The sequence below is a fragment of the Myodes glareolus genome, chromosome 7, assembly GCF_982192425.1.
Source record: "Myodes glareolus chromosome 7, mMyoGla1.1, whole genome shotgun sequence".
Taxonomy (NCBI): Eukaryota; Metazoa; Chordata; class Mammalia; order Rodentia; family Cricetidae; genus Myodes; species Myodes glareolus.
The window spans coordinates 83,132,326-83,145,047 of record NC_142032.1 but is presented as its reverse complement, the minus strand read 5'-3'; the positions used below and the strand labels follow the sequence as shown (position 1 = coordinate 83,145,047).

Below are 12,722 nucleotides of genomic sequence, written 5' to 3'. Positions count from 1 at the left end.
GCAAATGGATATCATTTTAGCCTCTTCTTACCCTAGTGGGTTATTTGTGAGAGGGGCTTTAATATTTGACTAACCAGGGGTTGGGGAGTAGATGAGGCAGTACAGCAAAGCTGTCTGAGTGGTGCAGCAAACACTGCGTCTCCAATGTGCTAGCTTTGATTGCCCTGGACCCATATCACCATCCAGTCAGGGCCATGCAGACTGAAGCTGCAGCTGAAGCTATCGGCATTCAGCGTTCCGACCTCATCTATAGCTGCAAAAAGCTATGTAACCATTGAAGGCAACTCATCAGCGACCAGTCTGTCCATTTCTTCTTGTTGTAACAAAATATCTAACATGAATAACTTAAAAGAGGAAAGACTTATTCATTCATGGTTTCAGAGGGTTTGGGCCATGGTCATGTGACTTCATGTCCTTGAGCAGAACATCATGGTTGCAGCAGTGTGTGGTGAAGGAGGTGCTTCACCTCATGGTGGACTGGTGGGCACAGAGTGAGAAAGGCACTGGGGAGCAGGTCGAGCCTTTAAAGGCATGCCCCAGTAGTCTACTTTCTACCTTATAAAGTTTCCACAATCTTCAAAACTACTGCCCCAACTGGGGATCTAGCGTTTGACATATGGACATTTCATATTCAAACCATAATGGAGTCTGTCTTGGGGCTGTGGGAGCTCCTTCAGCTCCTTCAGCCAATAGCCTTTAAGACACCAGTCCACTTGGGCTTGGTCTCTTAGACTATAAATGCAGCTATAAAGTGTGCACCCGCTTTCTTGCTTCTGGTTCTCACTTTCAGCCGCTAGATTCGGTTCCTGTTTCCCATTCGTGCAGAGGACTGTGATCTAGGACAGTGATCTGTGAGTCTCCCCTAAATAAATAACCCTTTATTATACATAAATCTGAACTAGTGTGGGATTATTTTGTAACTTCCGTCATCATCTTGGGAAGGCATCAAAATGATGTCTTCTCAGAGAGGCATATATTTTTCTATGATGTATGTGGGTCACTCACTTAGATGATCATTTCTTCACTCAATCACTCATAAAGTATATAGCAGGCTTTAGGCTAGCTACTTGGAACGCAATGACAAGCTCGGCATGATTCTTTGGGGATCTAGTGAGACAGACAAAAACTAAGTGATGCAGGGGAACAGAGATAGAGGGGGATGTTCATAAGAATAGTGAAAGGGGATGCTGTTTGAGGTGGGGGAGTCCAGGGGGATAGCTGTCTCTGAGAATAGAGACATTAAATAGACTTGAGGGATGGGACAGCCGCAGCCACATGGAAAGGGGAACCCCACTTCAGCATTGCGGTGTTTCTCAGCATTTCCTCTCAGCATCACCTTTGTATTGAACGATGCAGATGACTGACCCCGAGGAAGGAGGGAAGGTGACTATGTCCCATCACCTTTGCTCCCCCTGAGAAATGCTGCATGTTCATGCTTGGATGCCTTCTCCTCCTCTTTGTCTTCTGATCTCTTCCTGTCTGCTCTCATCAGCCTCGAAGTACCCACACTTCATTTTGTAGCTCAGCCCCAAGGGATTGGTTGGGATCCTTTTCAGGTCCAGTCCAGGCAAATCAAGTGACGCAGGGTCCATTTATTCATAAGCAGTTAGAAACTCAGCATTAACTCACCCGAGTGAGGGCAGGAATTGATTGATGTTTGTCCTAGCTACTGTTCTACGGCTGTGACAAAACACCATGACCCAGGCAACTTATAAAAGACCGTGTTTAATTTGGGGACTCACAGTTCTAGAGGGAGAGCAAGACTACCATGGTGATGAACATGGCACCGGGCAGGCACGGCACTGGAACAGTAGCTGAGAACTTACCTCTCATCCACACTCACAAGGCTGGGGCAGGGTGCTGCTAACTGGAAATGTTATGGGCTTTCAAAACCTCAAGGCCCAGCCCCAGTGATATACCTCTTTCAATAGGCCACTCCTCCTAATCTTTCCCAACTTGTTCCACCAACTGGGGACCAAGTATTCAAATATATGACTCTCTGGGGGCCATTCTCATTCAGACCACCACATTGTTCGTAACAGAAAAGTTCAAATTCAGAGTTCAGGGACAGCTTCATCTAGGAGTTTCAACACTCTTGCTGGGAATCTAGCTCTCCCAATATCAAGGAACTCTGCTTTCTTTTGTATTTGCTTCATTCTGTCATAGGTAGGTCTTCTCAGCATATTGGGTTCTAGAGGATACATATGTGTATCATTTCAAGGATGCCTGTGTGGTTTTTGTCCAAGTTCAAGAGGAAAAACAAAAAGTTTTTTGAATTAATCTATCCAAAATCTTGGTTAGTTCTGGCTAAATTACATGACTAATCTAGAACCTGTCACTGTGGCCAGGCAGGGAAATTACAAGATTAGCACAGGATAGGCCATGTGGGTCCCATGATGCAGCTGGCTCCAGCTGAACTACGTGGGGTGAGGGGAGAGTAGGAGAGAGTGGTTTTCCATGAGGTTTTAACAGCTTCTCTGATGGAATTATGCATGACCCTGTAATCAGACCCTGAAACTTCATCGGAGATACCCTGTGTAATTTTATTTTTAAGTGCAAAAATCATTCCTAGTGTCTGAAACTAAAGATTGAGAAATGATACAGTTCTGTAGAAAAGAGAGAAGGGAAAAATCTTTCTAGCTTGAGCTTTTCATGATGAGATGACATTTGAATTGAACTAAAACACAGGGAATATCTGGGTTTTAATAGCTGGAAATACAGGAGTACATTTCATATGGAGGTTTGAGCAGAGACAAGGAGGGGCAGGACATGGAAGGTTTTGCTGGAGAGTTGTGAAGTTGGATACTGGAAATATTGAGATCTGGATGCCCAAGAACTTGGACAGCCAGGTCACCTGAAAGCCGTAATGGTTTCTAAATAAAGAAACTGGCAGATATATATTTTATTTTCCTTTCCTTTCCTTTCCTTTCCTTTCCTTTCCTTTCCTTTCCTTTCCTTTCCTTTCCTTTCCTTTCCTTTCCTTTCCTTTCCTTTCCTTCCCTTCCCTTCCCTTCCCTTCCCTTTCCTTTCCTTCCCTTCCTTTTCCTCCCTCCTTCCCTCCCTCCTCCTCCACCCTCTTCCTTCCTTCCTTCCTTCCTTCCTTCCTTCCTTCCTTCCTTCCTTCCTATCTATCTATCTATCTATCTATCTATCTATCTATCTATCTATCTATCTATCTATCTATCTATCTATAGGCTAAAACCATTCTGAAGGCATTCCTTGAAGATTCAGGCTACGGTATCCAGGATCTGAAGAGTTTCCATCTGGTTGGACTTGGTTCCATTCTTTGTGCTATGGACACCACTGAAATTCCACTTATAAAGACCTCAGAATTCAGGTAACCAAAATGCAAGTGTAAAAAATGGCAAATGCTCCATTTACCTACACATTCACTATTCTATCCACCCATCCATTCATATATCCATCCATCCATCCATCCATCCATCCATCCATCCATCCATCCATTGTCCATCCATCCATCTATATATTCATCCATCCATTCATATATCCATCCATTCATTCATCATTCATCCATTCATCCATCCATCCATCCAAGATCCCTCCTCTCTACTCAGGACAGTGGTAGCCAGAATTGGGACGCTGCTCTGCAGCACCCCTGTCTTGGCTGGGTTTAAGAAGAAAGCAGAAATTGTATTTGGGAGACCCTCTGAGTGGACCAACTTCATCTTGCAGGAACTTGGGACCATCGCAGGTAAGAGGTCCCTGAGCACATTCCCTCTCTTTAAGTTGAAAACTGGGACTAAAATAAAATATAATGGAACAAAATAACAGTCCTTGGTCTCATTAAAGTAAACATGAAGGAGGTCCAGTAGAATCTGGATGTCAAGACTTAAGTTGCAGGGACAGTGTCCAAAAGTCTACATTTTAAATGAGCCCTCTTGGTGATTCTTGCCCTCTTGGTGATTCTTGTGTATGCTATAGTTCCAAAAACACTGGTCTAGAATGTGATTTGACTGGCCCCTAAATAGGTTTATACTCAATCTTAAAGTGTGTAAATGAACATCCTTCTTGGTATATGTCCCACTATAGGAGACCAATCAGGGCTAATGTGGCCCACATATTTCCCTGAGTTGATTAAGGAACTAGATTCCCTGGTTGCCTTTCTGGTGACCTAAGGAATGGTGCTTTCCTGGGAATCACTGATCTGTATGTTATGCATAACCCTCAACAGCACTGTGGAGTTTTGGCAGCTTGAGCCGAATGCTCGTAATTTCTTTTCTCCCTAGCTGGATTAACTAAGGCAGAGCTCCGAGTGCTCGACAAGGAACTAATGCCTCACTTCAAGCCCTCAGCCATAAGATGCCTGCCTGGTGAGACATTCAAAGTAGGTGCTCATTTCTTCAGGGACAGATGGGTGTTGTGGGAACTCATTCTGCCAATAGCTTTGGGTACCAGCTTTAGGATGTGGCCTTGTGTGCTACCTGAGGACTGATAAGCTGGGGAGTAAGGACCCAATAGATGGGAGCTCAACCTCACTTTATACCCAACAGGGAAACAGGTGCCAGGCCTGGCTTCTTGGGACTTTCAGCCAGGTCTTTCTTTTTAGGGTGATAGAAGATCAGCCTGTCCACTGTGGATCCTCACACGATACCTTGAGGTGTTTTTTAAAGATGTTCTTTTTTTCCCCTTAAATTTCCACTTTATCTTATTATTCTTTTTAGCCCTCTTCCTTTCATACCCCCTGATACGGAGTTTCTATTTCTGCTGCTGTGATTAGTTCATAGATCCTTGTGCAAAGCCCCCAGGTACATTTCAGAACTCAGAAGGTCCCAGGTTTTGTAAAGGCCACCCCAGCGCCCCGACACCCCTAGCAGTGTCTGAGGGAGCATTCACAAGTGAACACATTTTCTGGGAAGACACCTGTGACAAGTCTCACTAAATACACTATAAATAGCCTCCTGTCGATGTAGGTCAACTTCTGCTAGTTTGTCTTAAACTTTCAGTTTTTCGAGCTCATGGACTTTGGATTTGCAGACAGGGATCACAGTGCTGGGAACACTTCTTTTGCAATGAGCTGATATCGATAAGTTTCTATTGATGGGAGGAAGAGTGTGAGGAGACCCACGCTGGCACACATGAGCTACCATGGAACATGCCAGAGGGCCCTAACTCAGTAGAAGGAAGGGAAACGGAGTGCTAGTAAGCATTCTTGCTCCCTTCCCATGAGCAAGATGAGGAGAGGTTTGTGGGGACAGTCTGCTCTCATGAGATGGGGGCAGGCTTGGTGTTTTTATGTGTGTGTTTGTGTGTGCATGCTTGTAGAGACCAGAGGACAACATTGGGTGTTGTTTCTTTGTTGCCGTCCACCTTTTGATTTAAAAATTAAAATTAATCATTTAATCATGTGTGTGTGTGTGTGTATTGTGTGTGTGTGTGTGTGTTTGTGCACAGATGCACAATGTCCATGGTGTATATGTGAAGGTAGAGGACAATTTGAAACTATTGGTCTCTCCTTCTACCATGTTGTCCTGGAATCCAGTATTCAAGCTTGGCGGCAGGTGCCTTTACCTTGCTGAACTATCTTATTGGCCTCCCCCTTTTCCTTTTAAAACTTTTCATCTTGTGTGTTTGGGTGTTTTGCCTGCATGTATGTCTGTGCAGCACATATGTGCAGTGAGGAGGTCAGAAGAGGCCATTGTATCCCCTGAGACTGGAGTTACGGACAGCTGTGAACTGCCATGTGGGTGCTGTGAATGGAACCTGTGTCCTTCGGAAGAGCAGTAAATGCTCTTAGCTGCCAGGCTCCACGCCTTGAGACCGCATCCTTCACTGGTTAGTCCAGATATGAAGGGCACACTTGTGATCTGGATCTTGAGTTGTATTGATTGGTTTTGTGTGTCAACTTGACACACGTTAGAGCCATCAGAGGAAGGAGCCTCAGTTGAGGAAATGCCTCGATGAGATTCAGTTTAAGACATTTTCTCAATTAGTGATCAAGTCGGGGAGGAACCAGGTGGTGCATGGTGGGTGGTGCTATCCCTGGGATACTGGTCCTGGGTTCTCTAAGAAGGTGAGCTGAGCAAGCCATAGGAAGTAAGTCACTAAGCAGCACCTCTCCATGGCCTCTGCATCAGCTCCTGCCTCCAGGATCCTGCCCTATTTTTGTTCCTGTCCTGACTTCCTCCAGTGATGAACAGCAATGCTAAAGTATAAGCCTAATAAACTCTTTCCTCCTCAACTTGTTCTTTGGTCATGGTGTTTTGTTGTAGTAATAGAAATCCTAACTCAGACACTGGTCTAGAGTTGAGCAAAAGGCTTAGATTGGCTAATGAACAAGGGAATTAATTGCCTTTGTCTCCCCAGTTCTGGGATACTGACTGAGCTGACTCCCCAGTCTTTTCTGCTTTGGAGATAATGTCTTAATATATTAATATATTTTTCAATTTGCTTAAGCTTGGTATGTAGCCCAGGCTAGCCTCAAATACCATCCCCTGTCTAAACCTCATGAGTGCTAGAATCACAGGCCTGGGCCACTATTCTTAACCCAGCTTTGTCCTCAAGGCCACTGCGTTAGTTACTTGTCCTGTTGCTGTGACCAAAAAAATAAAAACAAAATGACAGAAGCAAATTAAGGAAGGAAGTGTTTGTCTCAGATCAGGGTTTTGTGGGTGCAGTCTAGCATGGGAGCTGAAGTCACTAGGTCTGTGCCAGACAGGAAGCAGCGAGGCTAGGATACAATTCTCAAGGCCCACTAGTACTATATATCCAGTGGCCTACTTGTACAAGATAGGCCCTGAGTCTCAAAGGTGTGTTCAAACACAGGAACCGGTGAGGGACATTTCTGACTCAAACTATTCTAGCCACTGAGCAAATTCCTCCTTCTTCTCTGGGCAGATGGCATTGGGGAGGCCATGAGTCCCAGCATTTTCTGAGTACTTCCCTCTGGTCATGTTTGGAGGATGGCTGGGATAGCTTCCTTGTTCAGGCAGTTGCCTATTCTGGAAATTCCTATTTCCACTACATCATGACATGCTCCAGGATAGGTACATTTGGGTCTGTAGAGTCTCTGGTGAAGAGGTTATAGCATAGTGCCCGCAGGGGCCATGTGAAGGTGACATCAAGGATGCAGCAGGCTGGATGGGGCCTCAGTTGAGCTGTAGAGCACTGGCTACCCAGGCTACTAAGGCTACAAGGGTGTGTATGTGTGTGTGTGTGTGTGTGTGTGCCCGCGCGCGCGCACGCACGCTCGTGTGTACAGTCTTCTCACCATAGGCACATCAATGCAGTGTGACCCTATAAGCCCAGTGTTGCTGAATCTTCCTTGCTTTCTCAGAGACAGCCAGAAATCTCCATTTTCGTGTGAAATCTCCCGATTTTACATGTTGGTAATCAATTTAAATTTGATTTTGGAAACACCACAGGCGTAGTGATTCAATCTGGTCACAAGGCAGTAGAAAAAGAGACAATTTCTGTAATACAGGCTGTTAATGACAGGTGTGAGCAAGTTGGCTTCACACCTACAGAGGGAAGGACAGTGTCCCAGACAGGAGGAAGGGCACAAGGAAGGTACAAAGAGCTGCTTCCATCTGGGCGCATGCAGGTCCTTGTTTGGCCGGGAAGGAAGAGGATCAGGAGAGAGGCTGGAGAGACAGGCAGGACTCCCAGCCTGAAGGTGTTATTGCTGTGTTCAGAAGACCGGACTGTATCCCATGATCATAAGCAGAAAGATTTGATTTCAGGAAGCTGCTTCTTGGAAGGAGTGAAGTAAGTGACCACTAGGAAAGGAAGGGACAAAGGAACAGAAGCTTGTGAATTCCTAACTTTTTGGGGGTGCTTTAAGACAGTCAGGAGATGTCAGAGGCACTTCCGCTCTGCCATCTTATCCTAGTCTCCCTGGAGCGAGCCACCAAGTCCTTTCGAAACTGTGTGACTTCAGAAAATATCTTGTTCACAGCCCTGAAGTCACAGGGCGCGCAGCAGAGCATGCTTCTGCTGTCCACGGCAGTATTAACAGAAAATCGCTGCTCTTGCCTGCTTCTGAGCTACCGGGATTCATCTGAGGCTATTACAACAGTTATGCCAAAGGGACAAGGATTGGCCTTGGAGATGAGTTCTTGGAGTCACCTCAAGGCAAGTCCAGAAGCCGAGGGAGGTGATATAACTTGCTGAAGATCACACAGCTGTTATGCGCTCGGATTCAGGCTGGCATTCAGGCTGGAGCTGGTTTCGTCCGTATTTTCTCTGGTGCAAAGATCATTCACAGCACTCATGTGGAAAACCAAGATCCCCTTTAATACTTGTAGTTACTTCAAGATAAAAGTCTCAGTTTGGAGCTAGAATGGCTTAATATCCCTGAACACTTCTAAATAATCTCCCATATTTTTCAAGAGGCCAGACGTTCGGGTGCTGTTAGTAGACAAATCGAACAGGGGTTCCAATATCGTTTCTTTCAGCTTCTAGTTAATGCTTGCTTACGGTCACAGTACAAGGGTATGACAAAGTCATGAAGCTCTGAGCAGATAAAGGAGGTTTGGAAGATCCAGAGACGGTGTGCAGAGGGTCTGTCCCGACTTTCCTGCCTGCAGGAGCTGTCCACGGAGCAGATCGCTTCCTTGGGTCCTCAGAATGCTGCCTCGGTGACCAACTCCCAGCGCCTGCAACTCAGCTCAGCACAGCTGCAGAGCCTCCAGCGGGCACTAGATGGCGCCAAGACTCACTCCTGGCAGGATGATCCTGTGAGTGCTGACCCTACCTCCACTGGGTCCCCAACAGGTGAGCAGAGGAGCCCTTACCTAAGCCACACCTCAAGTCTCCATCTCTGAGCCTTGGTCCACCCTGAAAGGTGGGGAGGCTTCCATGATTGAGGATGGAGGTTTGATAGACATTGGATATTTGCTCTCAAAGATCAGTCTGTAATCCCACCAAGCTTTCTTTGAACACTGTCATCTTTGAAGCTACACGGGGGATCTTTAAAAGACTTCAAATTCCCTGGGTGTGGCCCAGAATCTACCGAATCAGAATCTATCAGGGCTAAATTCATTTCAATGGCTCCTTTCACCCGCCTACTTGCTGTCCAGTATTAATTCACCACTGCGTATCTCTTTGGTACCTACTGTGTTCTAAGTCTGCAGTAGGGGCTGAGAGTGTGAATGCAAGTAAGACAGGCAAGGCCTTAGCCAATAAGAGCTCAAAGCCATAAGAGTAGGGGGGCAATGATGACGACTGGGGGCTAAGCAAGATCGGGAGGAGGGAGGGAGGGAGGGAGGGAGGCAGGACTCCCAGCCTGAAGGTGTTTTTGCTGTGTTCAGAAGACCGGACTATATCCCATGGTAATAAGCTTTAAACACATGAGGCCTGAGAGTGATGTGATGAGCCATTCCCTTTTGTCTCCTGTCTCCCAGCTTCCCAGTTCCTCTCTCCAGGAGCAACCGATGTTACCAGTGTCTGGTGTATTTGTTTATATAGTCTGTTCACACACAAACAAGCCAAGCCTACACAAGCCTTGCACTTTTTCAAAGGCTTACTGTACCCTTGTTCTGCACCCTGCATTTTGGATCCGATGATACCCCTCAGGGGCATCCCACACCCTATGTGGGAACTGGACAAAGGCTGGTTATAGGCTGAGCCTTAGGTCTCTAACCAGACCTGCAGAGATCCTCTGTATAATTAGGCTATCTCGTTTACTGTTACTAATAATGCAGCTAGGCAGTCTGCATCTGTCCCAGTGGCAAGTACACTTCTAAGTTAAGAGATATTGTCAAATCCTCTGCAGGGAGGAAGGGACCCGTTTTCTCTTGAAACAACATCAGAAAGGGACAAGACAAGCCCCTACATGCCATTCCTCCACTTACCCCACAACCATTCAGTGAACACTTTTTTTGGGGGGGGGCTGATTCTTTCTCCTTCTCTTGTTTCTTAAATACTGGGGTGGGGTGATGCTTAGATGTAGATTCCAGGGCCTCCCCAAGAGTTCCTGAATCAGTATACCCAGCAATGCAGCCATGCACCTGTAACTTGGAAAAGCTTCCCCACTCCTTTGATTAAGGTGGACTTGGCACATGCAGAGTCACAGTCACACGATCCCATTCTGTTCCAGTCCCTCCTTCACTCCCATTTAAGGGATGAAGAAATGAAGGTTTGCAGCGAGAGGTCCCGTTGCAGAGAGAGAAATGCAGGGAGTTGGGCACAATGCATCTATCCCCTATGGTCCTCAGAAACTTCACAGGCCTTCCTGCCCTGTGCTTGCTTTCAGGAGAGCCCACCTCCCAGGGTCTTTGGCTTGGCTGTCCCCTGCTACTTCTGATGGCCAAGTCCCTATGCTGAGTGACCTGTTTGTTGCTGCAAGAAGTTGGTGAAGTATATAGAGGGAAGCTACTTCAGACTGTGGGAGACCTTTACCTGAAGAGTCTCAGAGAGGGAGGGGAGACTCCGGGGCCTTAGAAAAATAATTATTAAAAACCATCTTACAAATTCTTAGGTCAGCCTGTTTCCCTAGTGGGGAGAGGAGGGAGGGTGCTCTTTTAGCCAGGGCATGACCTGGTTTCCGGTCTGGCTTGATTTCCCTTCCCCGAAGCACCAGGGTGCGTTGGATTTCTCCTTTGACACTTAGCTGGGCTGAAACAAATGAATCTCTCAACAGAAGCCAATATTCCTGCCTGATTGCTGCAACTAATTGATGTTTTGGTGGGCATCACATTGCTTGGAAATTAAAACATTTAACATGGCTCAACATTAAATCAATTTCTAAATACATTTTCCAGATGTTCCTATTTCTTTGGGAATCAGCGGAGTTAAGTTAACCTTCTTAAGCGTTTTTATTTTGGGCAGAGGGCATGGTTTTCAGCTGCTCTGGGCTTTGGCAAGTGGGTTGAAATAAAAAGAAATAAAAATATATTGGATGTGTCAATCACTGAAGCGATTTCTGATCAGTGTGGAAAACTCAGCCCCTCCCCTCCCCCCACTTGATCCTTCTGGGATGACTTATTTCTAGAATTGCCAGGTTTTTTTGGTCTTACGAACAAGAAGTCAGAGCAATGGAAAGGGTGGGGCAGCACTGGTCCTTACCACCTACTGGGAGCTATACCATTTGCAAGGTGAGTGTTGAGCCACTTGGTATGTTGGCTTTTTATTTTGGGCCACCAACCAGCTCCCAAATCATTATGCAGAGACTTAGTCTTGGTTTTGAATGTTCAGCCTAACTTAGGCATGTTTCTTAGTAGCTCTTTTGACTTAAATTAACCTGTTTCTCTTTATCTGCCTTTCGCTGGGGCTTTTTACTTTTTCTTACTTTCTGGCTGCCTCTATGTCTGTCTGGCTAGCGGTTGCCTAGATTTTTGACCAGGGCATGCCCTTCTTTCTCTCCTTCTTCTTCCCTCATTCTGCTTTTTATCAAGCCTAGGTTTCTCCTCCTATTTATTCTCTCTCCCTACCAGCCTGTCCTTTCTCCTGCCTAGGTATGGACCGGTCAGCTCTTTGTTAGACCAATCAGGTGCCTTAGTCAGGCAAGGTGAAACAAACGCAACATATCTTTACAGAATTAAACAAATTCAGCACAAACAAGTGTAACAGATCCTTATATCACATTGCTAAACAAATGCAACATAAACAGATGTAAAACACTTTACAAAGTTAAAGTAATATTTCACAGCATAAACAAATACATCACATCTTTGCCTAGTTAAAATAATATTCTACAACAACCTGTCATTCTTCATTGTTAAGTTGGGAGTGTAGACCCCAGCCCCCTCGCATCTATCCCAGCCCCCAGGCCTGAGGGTTGTATTGGTCTGGACCCCAAATCCCAGCATGTCAGGTCCTGACCCCTCCCTGGGGGGGGAGTCAGGACCACTCCCACAGAATATTTAAGTGAACTCCCCAAAGAGGATCAGATGGTCTCTTTTCCTTCCTCCTGGTGGTCGTTTGCAGGTCGAACTCCTTCGGGTTCCCTCTCAGGGCCACCTGAGAGTGCTGGAATCCCATTAAACCTGGATATTTCTTAATTCGGCTTGTTTTGATTTGACTTGATTGGGAATTTGCGTCGGCAGAGAGCTCGCATTAGGAAAAACTCCTAACTCTCATGTGTTAAGTGGGGAGCATCCTGGGTCTATCTCTCAGAAGTTATTTATTTTCATTTTGTGTGTGTGAATATCTTGCCTGTTTGTATGTCTGTGCTCATGGATGTTCTTAGAACCCATGGTAGGCCAAAGGGGAAACTGGATCCCCTATAACTGGATCTGTGATGCCATTGTGGTGGTTTGAATGAAATGGCCCCATAGGTGAATAGGGTTTGACATTATTAGAGGTGTGGCCTTGTTGGAGGAAGTGTGTCACGGGAGGTGGGCTTTGAGGTTTCAGAAGCTCACCCTAGTGGCTCGCTCTCTCTTCCTGTTGCCTGCCAATCCAGATGTGGAACTCTCAGCTCCTTCTCCAGCACCATGTCTGCCTGCAGGCTGCCATGCTTCCCATTGTGATGATAATAGACTAAATCTCTGAACTGTGAGCCAGCCCCAATTAAACGTTTTTTCTTATTTAGGGTTACCAAAGTCATGTGTCCCTTCACAGCAATAGAAACCCTAACTAAGACAGCCACCTTGTGGACCATCTGCAAGAGCAGCGAGTGCTCCTAACCACTGAACTATCTCTCCACCCTTATCTTGGGTTACTTAGTGAGTCCTTAATAGACCTCCCCTTTGGAGACAGGAGGGAGAGACAGTGCGAGCCTCCCAAAGTCTGTGGTTGCTTCCTATGAGGCTGAGGGAATC

General features: G+C 46.1%; 1 protein-coding gene across 1 annotated transcript in view; it reads left to right on the top strand.

The window, feature by feature from the left end:
• Positions 1 to 10,867, top strand: part of Otoa (otoancorin) — a 69,980-nt gene extending 59,113 nt beyond the window's left edge. Inside the window, exons 25-29 of the mRNA XM_048460427.3 lie at positions 3,195 to 3,337; positions 3,576 to 3,712; positions 4,248 to 4,345; positions 8,547 to 8,733; positions 10,214 to 10,867. Coding sequence (XP_048316384.3) covers positions 3,195 to 3,337; positions 3,576 to 3,712; positions 4,248 to 4,345; positions 8,547 to 8,733; positions 10,214 to 10,284 — 636 coding nt within the window. The 3' untranslated portion in view covers positions 10,285 to 10,867. The remainder of the gene's footprint in view (positions 1 to 3,194; positions 3,338 to 3,575; positions 3,713 to 4,247; positions 4,346 to 8,546; positions 8,734 to 10,213) is intronic.
• Positions 10,868 to 12,722: the final 1,855 nt, after the last annotated feature.